The sequence below is a fragment of the Acanthisitta chloris genome, unplaced genomic scaffold, assembly GCF_000695815.1.
Source record: "Acanthisitta chloris isolate BGI_N310 unplaced genomic scaffold, ASM69581v1 scaffold12544, whole genome shotgun sequence".
Classification (NCBI taxonomy): Eukaryota; Metazoa; Chordata; class Aves; order Passeriformes; family Acanthisittidae; genus Acanthisitta; species Acanthisitta chloris.
The window spans coordinates 35,326-50,082 of record NW_008668828.1 but is presented as its reverse complement, the minus strand read 5'-3'; the positions used below and the strand labels follow the sequence as shown (position 1 = coordinate 50,082).

At 47.1% G+C, this 14,757-nt stretch overlaps 1 protein-coding gene across 1 annotated transcript in view; it reads left to right on the top strand.

The window, feature by feature from the left end:
• LOC103800710 (DENN domain-containing protein 1A-like) overlaps positions 1-14,032 on the top strand; it is a gene marked incomplete at its 5' end in the record, with an annotated part of 55,107 nt that extends 41,075 nt beyond the window's left edge. Inside the window, 6 exons of the mRNA XM_009073094.1 lie at positions 1,069-1,128; positions 5,284-5,372; positions 10,323-10,451; positions 11,875-12,130; positions 12,716-13,132; positions 13,724-14,032. Of these exons, the coding sequence (XP_009071342.1) occupies positions 1,069-1,128; positions 5,284-5,372; positions 10,323-10,451; positions 11,875-12,130; positions 12,716-13,132; positions 13,724-14,032 (1,260 nt within the window). The remainder of the gene's footprint in view (positions 1-1,068; positions 1,129-5,283; positions 5,373-10,322; positions 10,452-11,874; positions 12,131-12,715; positions 13,133-13,723) is intronic.
• Positions 14,033-14,757: the final 725 nt, after the last annotated feature.

Here is a 14,757-nt window from a genome sequence, read left to right as displayed (position 1 = left end):
TTCCCTACAGGTGTGTGAGTGCAGTTCAGTTGTGTATGTCCTTGCAGGGACTGTGATCAGTGTATGGACCGTCTCGCTGGGAGGTCCTGGGCCTGTCTCTCCTGGGCTCCGAAGGGCCTGGCCTGCCTTTGTCGCTCCTCTCCTCACCTGGGCTCTGCTTCTCTCTCCGAGTGCTAACACATGGCAGGCTGCCACAGAAACAACATGACCTGTGATCTTGTTCGCAGTATCAAAGTTGGGTTTATTTAGAATCACGTTAATTGTCAGTGGATTCCTTGTCTAACAGCCTGTACCTTAAGATGCCATCTGTGAGGAGTCCTGCTGCTGGCTCCATCCAAAGCAACTGGATTGGAATGGCTCCAGTGCTGTTACAAAGCAATGAGTTGGCCAACTGCTAGTTTAAAAAATGGGAGGCACAAATAGGTATCTTGGTGCACTGTTACGACTTTTTTAGAACTGGTGGTGATGGGGCTTTTACTTGTCTTTAAAACAACGACACATACTTGGCTCCAGGCATTGTATTTAACCCTTGATCCAGGACAGGATCCGAACAGGTGCTCACCTTTAAGTGTGTGAGAAGTGTAACTATCTCAGAGTTTTTCCCATCCTTCTAAATGCCTGTTTTGAGGCCTTTCCCATAAGTTTTCACAAGCACTAAAGCCGTTCTTGAGATTTTAGCGAAAGCATTTTTGGGTGTCCTGCTCTCCATTTGCATCAATGTAGTCTGGAACACTTGGACCTTGAGGTCCAGGAATTCACCTTGAGCATCTTTGTTGTCTCAGTAAGTTTGGGCTGGCTGGCTGGCTGGAGTGCTGCTCCTGCTGCCTTTGGTGTGACAGAAGCTATGTTCAGCCCGGGCCAGCAGGCACACGCAGGTACCTGTGTTAGTGTGGCACATCATGGGTCATGAGATTCTCACCAGTTTGGAAAAACAAAGTAAGAAAAACGACATTTTGTGAGGTGAGTATGAAGGTAAACCACATGCTGTCATCTGCTCTCACTGCTTTTGCCACGAATCAGAGGTGTTTCCATGTAGGTGACTTTAATTTAGTTTCCACTTTGCTGCAGCAGCACAGACTCCGTCCGCCTCGGCCGCCGCCCCCAAAGATCCAGCGCTCATCCAGGCCCGTGAGTAGCTGGGGGTTTGCTCCACTGCCACAGCTTAACACTGCCTGAGTTACGCTCCTAGTAGCATTACTAAACCTTGGTAGTTTGAGTTGTCGAACTGTGCACAAAAGCCCTGTGTGAATTATGCTCCTAAACTCCCTTCTCTCTGCTGTGGCACAGCCCTGGGACCCGTGGTTGTTCTGCTTTTCTCTGACGAGCCCTGCAGCTCTCGGCAGCTCTGCAGGTAACTGGTGCTGCTCTGGCAACGTCTGGTGTGACTCTTGCGGTGATCTCTTACGCAACAAGCCCTGCCTGGCTGGCAGAAGTTTTTAGCCAGTGAGCGTTTGAAGACTTGCACTGAACTCAAATACCATGGGAAGCAGAAGTCTGGAAAGATTTATTCTCTGCAAGTTGACTTTAAATTAATTTGGGATGCTTAATTCTTCTCCATGTGCCAGATGTGGGATTGCACTTGAATTAAGTGAGGTCAGTATGTGGGCGGTAGAACATTGTACCCCGTTGTGGATGATGTATACACACTGGGTAATCACATACTATAAAACATAGGCACAGCAGGTTGGCCAGGGGCAGGGACTCTGCCACAGAACTCCACAGAAATTACTGGCCATGCAGTACCTGTACTGTGCTGGGCAGGGACACCTTATCTCAGCAGTTTTTCCCCAAAAACACTAGCTGTAGGACAGTCATATTGGTTGGCTTTAAAAATGGAGACACTGCTGGATCTGCATCAGATTTTTACTTTTCTAATAGCACAGGCAAGGGTGTGAGATTAGGAGGGCTGTTGGGTTTTGCAACAGCCTTGGAAGATGTTTATGTCTCTTCAGGACTTCAGCTTTATCAGTATAATTCCCCCAGAAGGCAAATGCACCTTGCTTCTTGCTTCCTTACATGTACACAGATGTGCATAAGAAAGAGAGAGATGCAAGTTTTCAAATCTAATCTTGCTAAAACTTGTTAGAATGTGTTTTGGATGAGCAGGTAACTGGTTAACAAGTGCACTTGGGTGTGTGTTTTAACTTTTGATCTCTGGTGCATGTTCCTGTGTTACATTTCAATAGCATGAGTTTCTTCTCCTCCCTCTTTCTAACTCTGGGTGTTTAGCCTAACAGAGTAATTTTTATGGATTTTTGCTCTGAAGATTTCTGTTTTATGTGTTTAAAAAATAGCATTGACTACGCTTATATGTGTTCTCTTAAATGTAAGTGGCATGGGAGACCCTCCCAGATGTGTCACACTAGGATCAGACTCTCCATGTGCCATGGGGTTCCTGCAGTGCCCTCGAGTTCCATGTTTGGCAGGTGCACTGAGGGTATGGGGTGATTCCTTACCAAAGTTGCTGAACAGTGTTGTTCAATTGGAGTCATTTATTACATGGAAGTCTTGCTAAGGCTGTTTAATCTTTGTAGTGCATTAATAGTCCTCACTGTAATGTGTTTGGTTCAACTGTCTTTGCTCCCAACGTGATTGATAAAAGGTTGGAAATGTAATAATGAAAGCTCCTGTTGTATTCATCTAGCTGTGTCAATAAGTGGAACAGAAAGGCTTCATTCATCAAGAGGAAATTCAAGATAAATGTAAATGATTATAATCACTCCCAAAAATATGCTTGTACCAAATATACATAAATTTGTTGTTGTTCAGAACTGTTATTTGGCTTTTAATAGTTGAAACACATTTCTATGTGTGTAAATAATACTTTGCGCAGGCTGATTTTTCCCTCTCTCAGTCTTGGCAGCTATTCCAGAGGTGGGTATCAGCACAGAATTTATCTGGCCTTGTACACGGAAGGAGGAGACCAGGTCCCTCTGCTCTTCCAGCCAGGGCCACATAACACCAGGATTCCTGAGAAATGCTGCTGTGAGGAGGAGTCCACGGGCACTAGTGCTTGCAATATGAGTCACTGCTAATAATAGAGCCAAAAACACAGACCAAAGAAAGGTCAAGGCAGCAGAACAGAGATGTTCTTTGCATTCTGCTGGTTTGGAAATGAGTTGTGGTGGTATTATGAAAGAGAGAAGGTTATTGCTTACAATTAATGGAGATCTGTTTGGATTCAAAGTGGCTGTTTGGAAACTTCATTCAATTAGAAAAAGTTAAAATATAATAATTATGCATAAAGTTGATGGGGACAATAATAAGCACATTCAGCCCTTCTGTCCTGGAAGTTTACCTTTGTTCTTTTGGCTGTGTGCTCACGTAATTGGATGTCTTTGTGACTTTTGCATTTGATAAGCATTTAACCTTGCCTGTTTGGCTGCGTAAGGCTCAAAATCCAGCAAGGAACGGACTTGATTCCTGGCTCTTCCCTGCAGTTCACCCTGAACAATGCTCTAAATCCCACTGAGCATGTCACCCCGCGCTGCACTGGGCTGGTGGCCCCCTGGAGCCATCCCAAACTCTCACCCCTCTCCCTCCTCACCAGCACTCCCCCAGGGCAGCACCCAAAAGGTGAAAGTGTTCCCAGCATGATGACAAGCAGCTTTGCCCATCATCCTCCAGCCCCTATTTAATTAAACAGCGTTGCTTTCTTCCTCTCCTTTCCTCTTTTCCTTCGTGCACTCCTCTCCCCCCGTTCCTCTTGCCTCTCTCCCCCTCCACACTCGCTCTCTGCCGGTCTCTCTCTCTGTTTTATCAGCCCTAATGAAGCAGTATTCTTCATCGATCCTGCTGATTGCCAGCCCATTCCTTTTGTTTGTTGGCACCGAGCCATTCTGCTGCGCTCTGACAGCTCAGCTCCTCTAATTAGCTCTGTTGTTCTTTTCCCCATGTTTCACTACGTTGCAAGTTCAGTCGAAGTTGCCACAAACTTAATCCTTCCATTCCTGCCATAAATTCACATTCTTAAGCCGTCTTTATTGTAGAGAGGAGCAGCCTTGTGTGGGGACTGATCTCCAAGACCTTAACATCTGACCTTTTCATAAGCCCTTTTTCCTAAGAAATAGTGGCGATACAGCCCTGGATTTCTTCATCATATCTGCTGTGCACCATCTCCTTTGAAATGAAAATTCAATACAATACAATAATGCTGCTATCGTCTGCATACTGGTGTGGAGGGCGGAAGTACTGCACACAATTCAGTGCCTTGTTCCTGGCAGGAAAATTTGAGCTTTATGTGCCTGGCAAAGAAAAAGGGAAAAGCCAAAACCCAAAACAGCTCCCCCAACAAAAATTCCTAAGTCATCCCAGACTGCTGAGGCCATAGGCCCTTAGGGGAGCACAAGCTCTGGGAAGTCAGGAGCTGAGTTGTATTCCCAGCTGTTCTTGAGGGTTTGGGGATTTCTGTTGGGAATAGCATGTAGCTAAGCCAACGGATCTCACTGCATTTCAGGTAAAGTTGTGCTTTCACAACTGAGCAGGGGAAGCTGGTTTGTACAGCCTGACCCTGATGCCGCAGATTCCCACATTTGACTCCCAAGGATAAGTTCAGCAGCAGCATTACTCACCAGTGTGGGCAGCCACATGCACAAACTTTGCCCATGTAGCAATCACAAGTGCTTATTCCTTCCCTTGAAATAAAGCTTGTTTGTTTGTGGAGCGCATCAGCAAATTCAGCTTGATTTCTGACCATTAGAAGGTGATGGACATGTGTTTGAAATTGGATTGGCAGCAACAGCATGTTCCACAGAAAAGCTTTGGGTTTTATTGCAGACCACAAAAGATAAACTAACATAACTTCAGGGTGGCAATGATGATAACTCTGAGGAGGGTTTGTGTTCAGCTGCTGAAAGGAAGTAAATTCTTAATGAAGAATGAGCGAAGTTTTTCATGTTAAAACATGTGTGCTAAGTACAAATTTTCCAGTGCTCCCTTACACAGAAGAGCTCACCTGAGAAGCTGGATTCCTGGGAGCAAGAGGACAGGAGGATCATGGTGTCAGAGCTGAGCTCTACTGTCCTGTACAGTATGGAACAACACACAGGAGTTAACAGCTTTGTACTCTCCACTAACTGTACAAGGGGAAGCTCACATTCAGGGGATCTTTCCTCAGACTTCTAGCCCCAGTTGTGGGTCCCTGCAATTTGTATTCATACTACATGTCTTTTCTATATCTGTATTTATTGTTGTGTCACAGAAAATAAAGCCATGCAGAATGGAAGATCCCTTTAGTAACTGATCCCTGGAGTAACTGATGAGGTGTCTCTGTGTATGTAACAGGTTCGGCCACCAAGACCTCATGTTGTTAAGAGACCCAAGAGCAACATTGGTGTGGAGGGACGGAGGACTTCAGTTCCCAGCCCAGAACAGTGAGTACCATGCTGCTCTGCTTCTCTCTAGATGTGTCAGCAAACAGTGTTCAGAACTGGAGTTAGCCAAAGGAGATGTTAAAAATACTACAGATCATAGTTCTTTTTAAATAACTAAACAGTTGACTTTTTTAACTTTTGGAACATTTTAGAGGAGGTGGAAAAAGCAAGAAACCAAAGTTTGCTTGTTGTAAAATTCTGGTTGGCCGGGTTAGACAAAAGCTGATCAGCCTGAGCAGAGATAGTTGTCAGGTTTTGGAGGTTTGCTCATTTCCGTGTTGTTTTGCACTTTTTCTCTGTCAGCCCCATCCCTGCACTGTTCTTGCCAGGCTTTACCTGGAGGTACAGACCTGTTTGTTTTGAGGTGCTGGCACTCAGGCTGTGTGTGATGGTAGAGTGCACTAACAGAGGGCTGTATGAGCTCTGTGCTGAGGGTTTGTCTTGCATAGTACCAGCAAAGTTATCTCCTCTAGCTTCAACAGTGAAGGGGTAAAGTTCTGAATCGGTTGTGCTGCTGCAGCCAACTGCTCCTGTACAAAATGTGTTGGTTCTCAACATCTCTCCTGTGCACATGAGCAGTATGTTGTTACCTTGGAGAGTTTTTTTAGGTAGTTCCACTGATGTCCCATATTCAAGGACTTGTTACAAAGAAGAAAATAGTCTGTGTTGCTGCAGGTTCCTAAGGTGGTGCCACAGTGGAGATGGCAATAGGGCCATCAAGTGAAGCCCTGAACAGAGGAGGGATGTACTGAACTTGCCAGCACAGCCCAAGGACACTACTGTGTGTGACATGTGGAGGCTGCATCAGTATGTATTTGAGTTCTTCTGACTGTAGCTACAGCAACTGTTCACAAGTACAAAGATCCAAGAGCACCGAGTTCTGGCTGGATACAGCCTGGCATTAGTGCACTTCTGAAGGGTCCAGGCAAGCAGGTTCTGCCTCTCGGCTCAGAATGTGGGAACTGTGCCTTTTGGTTGGGTGTCTCCTCTGCCCCCCAAAGCGGAGTGCATGGATAGCTTTTTCCCAGGCACTCCAGGGTGGGGAGATCCTCTGGCTTTTCCCTGAGCTGAGTGGTCACTGCCGCTGCACAGGATTGCTCGTCCGTTTGCGGTGGGGTTAGGTTGCCCTCTTGTGAGCAGACACAGATCCTGCACAGGGCTCGTGCTGGCCCTCACTGAGGGTTATAGGGATTTTGAAACTAAAAGCATTTTCTTAGTATTTAATCTGATGCGTTTAAACTTGCTGAGTGTAGGTGGAGGATAAGTGAATCAATTTACCATTTATGTGTGTTTATATGGAGGATTCTGCATGTTGGGGTTCCAAAGCTGCTGACGTTTCTGTGGCTCACTGCTAACTTGTGTCTTCAATTCCTGCCACTACCAGACCAGAAATCAACATAAACATGAATGATAAACATGATGTTTATGCCAATGCTAGAAATATATTAAATTACATTTCTTTTATTTGGTTTTAGTTTATCGCTGTTAATTTTAGTGAGTCTGTACATTTCAGCTGCTTTCACAAAACATTTTGTGGTGAAAATTATTGCCAATAACCTACAAAAGATAGTGAAGATGCTTTGTATCTATAAACTGACATATTTTTCTTTATGAGCACTTTACTGATGGATTTTTCCAACTTTTAAATGTGGAAGAAAACCAGGTAGCGTTGGGAATGGCACTGACACTTGCTATACGTGGGAGTTACGGTCTTTTCCTGGTGCTTCAATATTTATATTGACGCTTATTGAAGGTATTTCAGTATCTCCAGCTAAATGCAGAGTCACAGCAGGGTCTGGTGTGTTTTCATTCTTTCCTGTCAGCAGCTTCAGGTGGCAAAGCAAAGTTTGACATCACAAGCTCTAGATGGTTAATTGCAGAGTATTGCCCTCACCTACATCTCCTGTGAGGTGGTGGTTGCAGTGGCTTAGTAGGGACAAGCTGGGGCAGTGGGAGAGGCAGGACACACCATGCAGCAGTGGTGGGACTGACACCACAGCTGGGATTTTGGATGTACAGGGGAGGAAATGTCTGACCTTGTACTTGAATACAGCTCAACTGAGTGAGTTACCTGAGAACTAACTTGGGGTAAATGCTTTGAAATGGATAATGGCTCAGCAGTCCTGACCTTTGTCCTTACTATTTATATCAAAGTGCTGTGTGAAATTAAAATAGTAATTAAAGGGAGGATTTTCATTACATCTTCCACAAACTTTCTTTTTTCTGTCCCAGTAAGAAATCATCATCCTATAAGTGTTCTGAAATGGAGACATAAAGCCAGGTGTTGTCTCTTTGAAAAATTCACACTGTTTCCTCTCTCTTGGATAACACCAGAATGAGTAAAAGCACTACAATATATATTTTCATTCATGTTACCTGGTAGTGATGGAAGTTAGGAAATTTATCTCTTCAGTTACATGAGTGAATTTTTTAATACATATGAAAGAAAAACCTTATTTTGGGGGTGTCTGTGCTCATTTTCTAGTCAATGTTCCATTAAGCACAGAGGGGCAGCAGCAGTGACTGCAAAGAACACCCAAGATCATGGCTCATGTCTGTTGTTAAACCAGTGTGTTTAGAAGAGTCAAAATTAGCAGTGATTCATTTTTTCCATTTCAATAGAGTTTATTTTTTACAATTTTATCAAGAATTCAAAATATGTGATGCTTATGATTCTGAAAAAATTGACATCAAATCTAAAATTTATTATTTTTAAAGCCTATTTAGTTAGAATACAACAATAATTGGCAAACGAGAGCTGAGGAAATGCTGGATTACCACCTGGGGCAACCCTGGATGTGTGGGATGTGCCCCTGGAACACAAATTAGTCGTTCACAGAAATCAGGTGTTGCATTTTTAACAGTTTTTTGAGAGCTCCCTTTTACACCACAGCAAGGTTTCCTATTAAACGTGGAATAGGCTTCCCGAGCGCTCTAGGATCTGTCTTCTCGCTGGCTCGGGGCATGTGGAGTGGGAGGAAATGAACATAGGCAATCAGAGGGCAGGGCTCACAATTAGCAGCGTGTCAGGGGCTCCGCGGGTCGTTATGGCCCTGCACGAGGCGTGGAGGGCTCGTCCCTGGCATCCCGTGGCAATGGGCTGCAGTGCCTGCGTGGCCATCAGCCTGGATCGGGATGGAGTGGGTGTGAGGGCTGTGCTGGCTGATACAGGCTCCTGGAGCTCAGGAAATCAGGTGCAGCCAGGCCCTCGGAGGGTTGGGTGTGGGGAAGGTTTGCCCGGAGCTTTGATACTGAGAGTTCCCGGTCTGCAGGAAGGAATTCCAGTGGTAGGTCTGTGTTCAGATGGAAGAGTTCCCAGGTAATCCCCTCAGTCCCAACTCTCCTATTTCATCCCAGCAAGAAAGGCATCCAAATCTCTCATTCTCTGCATTTTACTGTCTAAGAGGGACAGATTCCCTAATTCCCTAGAGCTCCTGTATAACTGTTCTGTAAAAAACTGTACCAGTAAAAAATAATTCTCCCTCAAATTTTGGGAGCTGTTTTTAGGAGAATAATGACAGGTCCATACACTCCTTTGTGCTATAATCTCTATACTGAGGAAAAAAGCAACACAGTGATAAAACACACAAATTTAATTTTCTCATAACCAAAATATCTTTAAAAATTACTACAGAATTCTCCTTATTAATTCCCATCTCCTGCACTCCCATTTTCTGTATATATATATTTTTTCCCCATCTCAAGTACATTTAGGTGTCAATTAAATTTGAAATATCTACATTTGTCAGCATTTCATTTTTGGCCAGCGTGATGTGCTGCTGATTTGTCCATGCATCCTGACACATGAAAAAAGCTCCCGAGATGCAGATCTTCCTCATTAAATGGGAGCCCGGCGCCGCGGCGGTGCCGGCGCCGTGGAGCGCATCCTGCGCCGTGCTCTGACATGATATTTAAAAGGGAACAGCGCGGCTGTCAGCACTGTCACATGCCGGTGCTAACCGCAGACATGTTAAACTAAACATTAGAAAGAGATCAGCAAGTCATCTGCATGGTAACTCGGCGCCGAGATGAGGGAGGCAGGAGCCGGCGCAGCCGTGTGGAGATGATGGGGATGGTGGCGGTGACGGACACGTCCCTCTCCTGCCCCGTTCCCTCTCCCTCTCCTGGCCGCGCCGTGCCGAGCGCGCCCTGCCCTGCTGCTCAGACAGCTCGTGGTGCCAGAGATCTGCCAGGGCGAGCGGCAGCCGCGGGAGAGCTCCCGAGCTGGGCTAATGAGGGATTCTGCTGCCTCCAGCTAATAAAAAATTTAGACCTGGACAATTTTAGATTGTTCACGCCTTGTCTTGGACCCAAATCTCTTGAGAGCACAGCAGCAGCCACACTCAAGGGCTTGGTTTTTTCTGGTCCCACCTGCATTTAAGGATATTGGGACACAACCAAACCAGGGCATGGTAACTGGCTCTGTAGTTAATAGCATTTGTACCACAGTGCAGCTGATGATTTGGCCAACATGACCCATCCCATTTCTCAGAGTTCGGTCACGTTTGTTTAGTTGCACACAGACACATTGTGCTGGGATGTGGTGCAGTCTGGAGGCAAACGGGTACCCGAGCAGTGCTGTAGGGAGCTGCACCACGGCAGCTGCTCTATGCAGCCACCAAACATTTAGGGTATCAGTGTCACTCTGGATTTATGGACATCATTTTAGATTTTCTGGAATCATGGTAAATGGTGATTTGCTCTCCGAAGTCACAAAGACATCTGTATCTAACTTCAAAAAAAGTATCTTCCCAACCTGACAGCATGCTGATGTTGTTAGAAGAGTTGTGTTTCTGCCTGGGAAGCAAAGCTCACCATTCCCTGCTGAGCTCTTTGTGGTGCAGTCAGTCACCTTCAGGATGAATTGGAGCCTCCAGGTCTCTTGGTGTTCTCCTGGGGAGCTGTGATTGTGACCACTCGATAACTTCCTTTTCTCTTCCTGTTCCCCAGCCTCGTAAAGCCCATGCGACACTATACAGTCTTCCTCTCTGAGGACTCTTCTGATGATGAATTTCAGGAGGAAGAGGATCCTGTCTCTGGCTTCTCTGAAAACTTTTTCTTCTCTGCTCCTTTCGAATGGTCTATCTTTTACTCTTGGCTGTGTTCATGCTGGCTTTGGGCAGTGGGTTTGCCTTGGTCAGGGTGCCTGCACCTGTTGGAAATGTCTCTGTGGTCTCTGTATGGTGCTTGGTGAACGTCCAGCATTTCTCCTGCTTGTTTGTTTTGTGTTGAGCAGCATGCAAAAGCATCTTCCTGCATGAATCACTGCAGCAACACACAGCTTATGGTCTTACATCGACTGGAGCTCTGTGGGGTGTCACCTTTCCATTTGTCCTTTGTTCCAACGTGCTGGTTGTGCTCCTGTCCAAACCTTCAGCCGTTCTTCCTTGTGCAGTGATACTGTGACTTGGGGTTGTCCTTGGTTCAGTGTGGTTATCAGCCTTTTCCAGTGTCAGTAGGTTCAGTAGTAAAGGGCCAGAAAAATGTTCCTCCACAGGTGTTTGGGGTGACGAAGGACAGTTTGTTTGCAGAATATTCCTCGGGGGGGTTGCACTGTGATCTAGTGCTGATCACACTTGAGGTGAGACGAAGGACATGACCAATATTTGTGAGACTCCTTGTTAAGGACATGTACCATCACTGTCTGCCTTGTAGCTGCAGTGTCACACCCATGTCGTTAGCTGAGTACCTGCTCCCTGTGTGTTGGTGAGTGAGGCAAGCTGGGCTGCTCGTGAATTTGCATGATATATATGTATTACAATGAAATCTGGGAAGAGGAGCAGGGTTATTCCACAGTAGCTGTTTTTGCAGGTCTCACAAATATTTTCATTTAATTGAAAGCTTGTTGAAATGCCACAGTACAACTGGCTGCCAGTCAAGTGCCAGTCACCACAGCCGTGTGTGGCACTCATGGTATTAATTGGATGCACATCGTGCTGCTGTACACACCAATATGCAAATGTGCCGGGTTCATTTTTTTTGCTGAGGTATGTGCAAGGGAAGCATCCTGCTAACTCAGCCTTGGCTGGGGATGTGGAGGTGTCTCCATAATGGATTGTGGTGTTTCTTGATAAGATGACACCAGTGTAATCATTGGAACTCTGCACAGTGTTCCCAATTATTGCAGAAATACACTGAATTATGTTCAGTGCTGAGTTAGCTCAAAGCAGGAGAATGGAAGTGCCTGCAGACACGAGGCACAGCACAGCCCTGATGTCCTGTGTGAGCGGGTGGAGCGTGGTCCCGTTATCCCTGCTCAGCCTGGCTGTACCTGCATGGCCACAACTTCCCTCTGAGCACTTCCCACCTCTTCTGAACACCCTCAGTGTCAGGTCCTCTCTGCATGTCTCTCTGCCTACACACCTGCCCTGCACGAGGTTCTCTGGGCTCTATTTGCCACCCAGAAGCTTTTTGTAACTCATCCAACCCCTTAGGAAATACTTGTTTAAAAAATAAATTAGAAAGATGGTAATTGGTAATGTGATTTTTTTATTTGTCCCAGGCCTCAGCCCTACAGGGCCCTGAAGGAATCAGACAGTGCGGATGGGGAGGAGGCAGGGAGTCCTGAAAAACAGAAAGAGCCACTGCCCCCCAGCCCTCTGATCTCCAGCAAGGCTGTGGAAATCAACCTCCTGGAAGACATCTTCCCCAGCCTGGAAGTGGAAGCTCAGCCTCAGCCTCTCAGCCAAGCCAAGAGCCTGGAGGACCTGCGGACGCCCAAGGAGGAGGCAGAGCAGCGATGCACCTTTGAGTACCAGGTCTGGGGTTTCGTGTGTGCTGGGGCTGGAGCCTTCCCTCATTCCTTCCCCCATTCTCTGTGGAGCTTTTGCAGATTATTGGGCACACACCAATAATAAGTAAATAATCCTTTTTCCGGGGGGTTGCTCAATTTCTGAATTAAGAAATGGCTGAAATGGGACTCCGCTGTAAGAAACTTTTTCCTCTAAAGCCTTTGCTTCTGAAGGAGGGAATGTTTGCCTGTTCCTCAGAATGTGTTTTGCCCAGTGACTGTCACACAGAGTTCTCTCCAAAGCTGATGGTCAGCAGTGAGAATGAATAGCTGGGAATTTTCAGGCCCCCTCCAAACTTTTTTGTCTTTTAATCTGGCCATTTTGGTCTGAGCTTTGAACAGTCTAGATTGGAGAAGAGGAATTCCTTGTGAAGGACTTCACTGAACATATTCAGTTGAGAAGGTGCCAAACTAAAACAGACTCTGAGATCTTCATGTGACATGAAAGAAGAGAGCATAATTTCTACCTTATAATAATACTGAATCATGTCCTCGCTTCCTGCTCTGTGTTGTGAGATCAGTTAAAGTTAACAGTTTTTATGCTTTCTTGCAGAGAATGGATCTTGGCGTGTCCGAGAGGAACAGGATTGTGCCAGCCATGAGGCTGTCCCACCCTTACAACAAGCTGTGGAGTATGGGCCATGATGATATGGCTATTCCCACCAAGTATTCCCAAAGCTCACCGGAAAGGCCCTTGACCGCCCTGGGAAACATGGCCTCAGTCAGCAGGAGACCCCAGAGCAGGGACAGTGGTCTGGCTCCTGCAGAAAAGGATGAATCGAATCCTGCCATTCAAGGGAACATCACCATTCCTAGGCCACAGGGAAGAAAGACTCCAGAACTGGGGATAGTGCCCCCCCCACCAGCACCCAGGGCTGCCAAGCACCAGACTCCGGCTGGGTCAGCAGAAATCCTCACTGCTCACGGGCGCAGCCATTTGGGTTCAGATCTTATCCCAGAGCCCTTTGGAGTGAGTAGCGTGTCCTTAGACCCTGACACCCAGCAGTCTGTAAATTACTGCTCTCGTCCGTCTCAGCTGTTGGCCAGCACTGCCAGCTCTGCTCAGATGCTGCAGCCTGTCAAGGTGAAGGCAGAAGGTACAGGTAATGAAAGTGACTACCTTCTCAGTCTCCTGGACCCCCTGAAAACAGCCAGCTGGCAGGGCAGTGGCCCCCAGCAAGAGCCCCACAGCCTGCAGGGCTCAGCCACTCCTCCTCCTGCAGCTGCCTTTGGGGCACTGGCGAGTGACTTTGTGCCTCCTCCAGCTGCACCATTTGCTCAGCCCCTTGGCTATCCTTCCCCAGCTCAAACACCTTTTCTACAGCCATCCCCTAATCCATTCATCCAGACACTGCCAGGAACCCTTCCAGTGTCCCTAGTCAGGCCCCCGAGGGGCTCCTTCGCCCCCTCCTTAGGTCATGCATACAGCTCCAGCTTCATAACACCCAGTTCTAGCTTCTACCCGCCACAGAGACCTCAACCAAACATTTCAACACTGTCCATGCCAAACCTGTTCAGCCAGGCTCCAGCTGTGCCAGCAGCTGGCTCCTTGCTCCTGCAGAGCCACAGCCCTTCTCCACCCAGCTCCCTGCAGCCAGTGTGTCTGAGTGGTCCTTCCAAACCCCGAACGTTACCGGTGGGCCAGTCTGGCACGAAGGTAGATCCCAAACAGGCACTAGCTCTCCTGGCCAGTGAGCCCCCTTTGCTCCCTGCCAGGCCAGCCAAGGGCCTGGAGTCAGTGTTACTGTCCTCAAAATCTGAGGAGACAAAAGATCCATTTGAAGACCTGTTAAATAAGACAAAGCAGGACGTGTCACCCACGCCAGGTAAGGTGGAACAGCTCAGAAAGCGATGGGAAACCTTTGAGTGACACACACGATGGCCTTGGTGTCCCTTTGGAAATGACAGAGGGGCTTTTTTTGGGTTTTTTGAGCCAGCATAAGACCAAGCATTTCTTTTATGGAAGGCTGCGCCAGGACAGCTGCAGGACCATCACTGAGCTGCAACTCACACACGAGAGCTTCCTGCCCAGAGGTCAGAGTGCCTGTTGTCACTGCTCCCTCACTCCCTGCCACTAAACCCGGGATTCCTGCACTGACCAAAGCGTGAGGGGCTGGGTTGGGTTGGGTTTTCCACACAGCTTTTCAGACAGCACTACTGATGCAGAAGTTACTCCTTCCCTGTATTTGCAGTCCTTAGCCCAGCAGGCCACAACACAGCCCACTGCTGGGATTCCCTGGGGTCTGTGGGAATGGCCATCACTTCTGGCACTACACACAGAAACACCATGTTTTATTTTCACAGGCAAAGTGCAGCAAATGAACCTGAGTCGTGGGCTGCACTGAGTTAATCCTTCAGGCTCTGTTTTTCCTGTCTTGAAACCCAGACACTCATTTAGGGTGTGCTGCTGCATGGGGTTTGGTGACAGGTTTTTGATCCCCACTCATGCGCCGACACCGCGCGGTGCTGGCACAGAGCTTTCACAACCACAGCACAGAGCAGCTGCTCAGGGTTTGGTCCTGCATCTCTTAGGAAACCGGAAACACCAGCAGTTGTTTTAATTCTTTTGAGTTTGTCTGTTTTTGTTACATACAG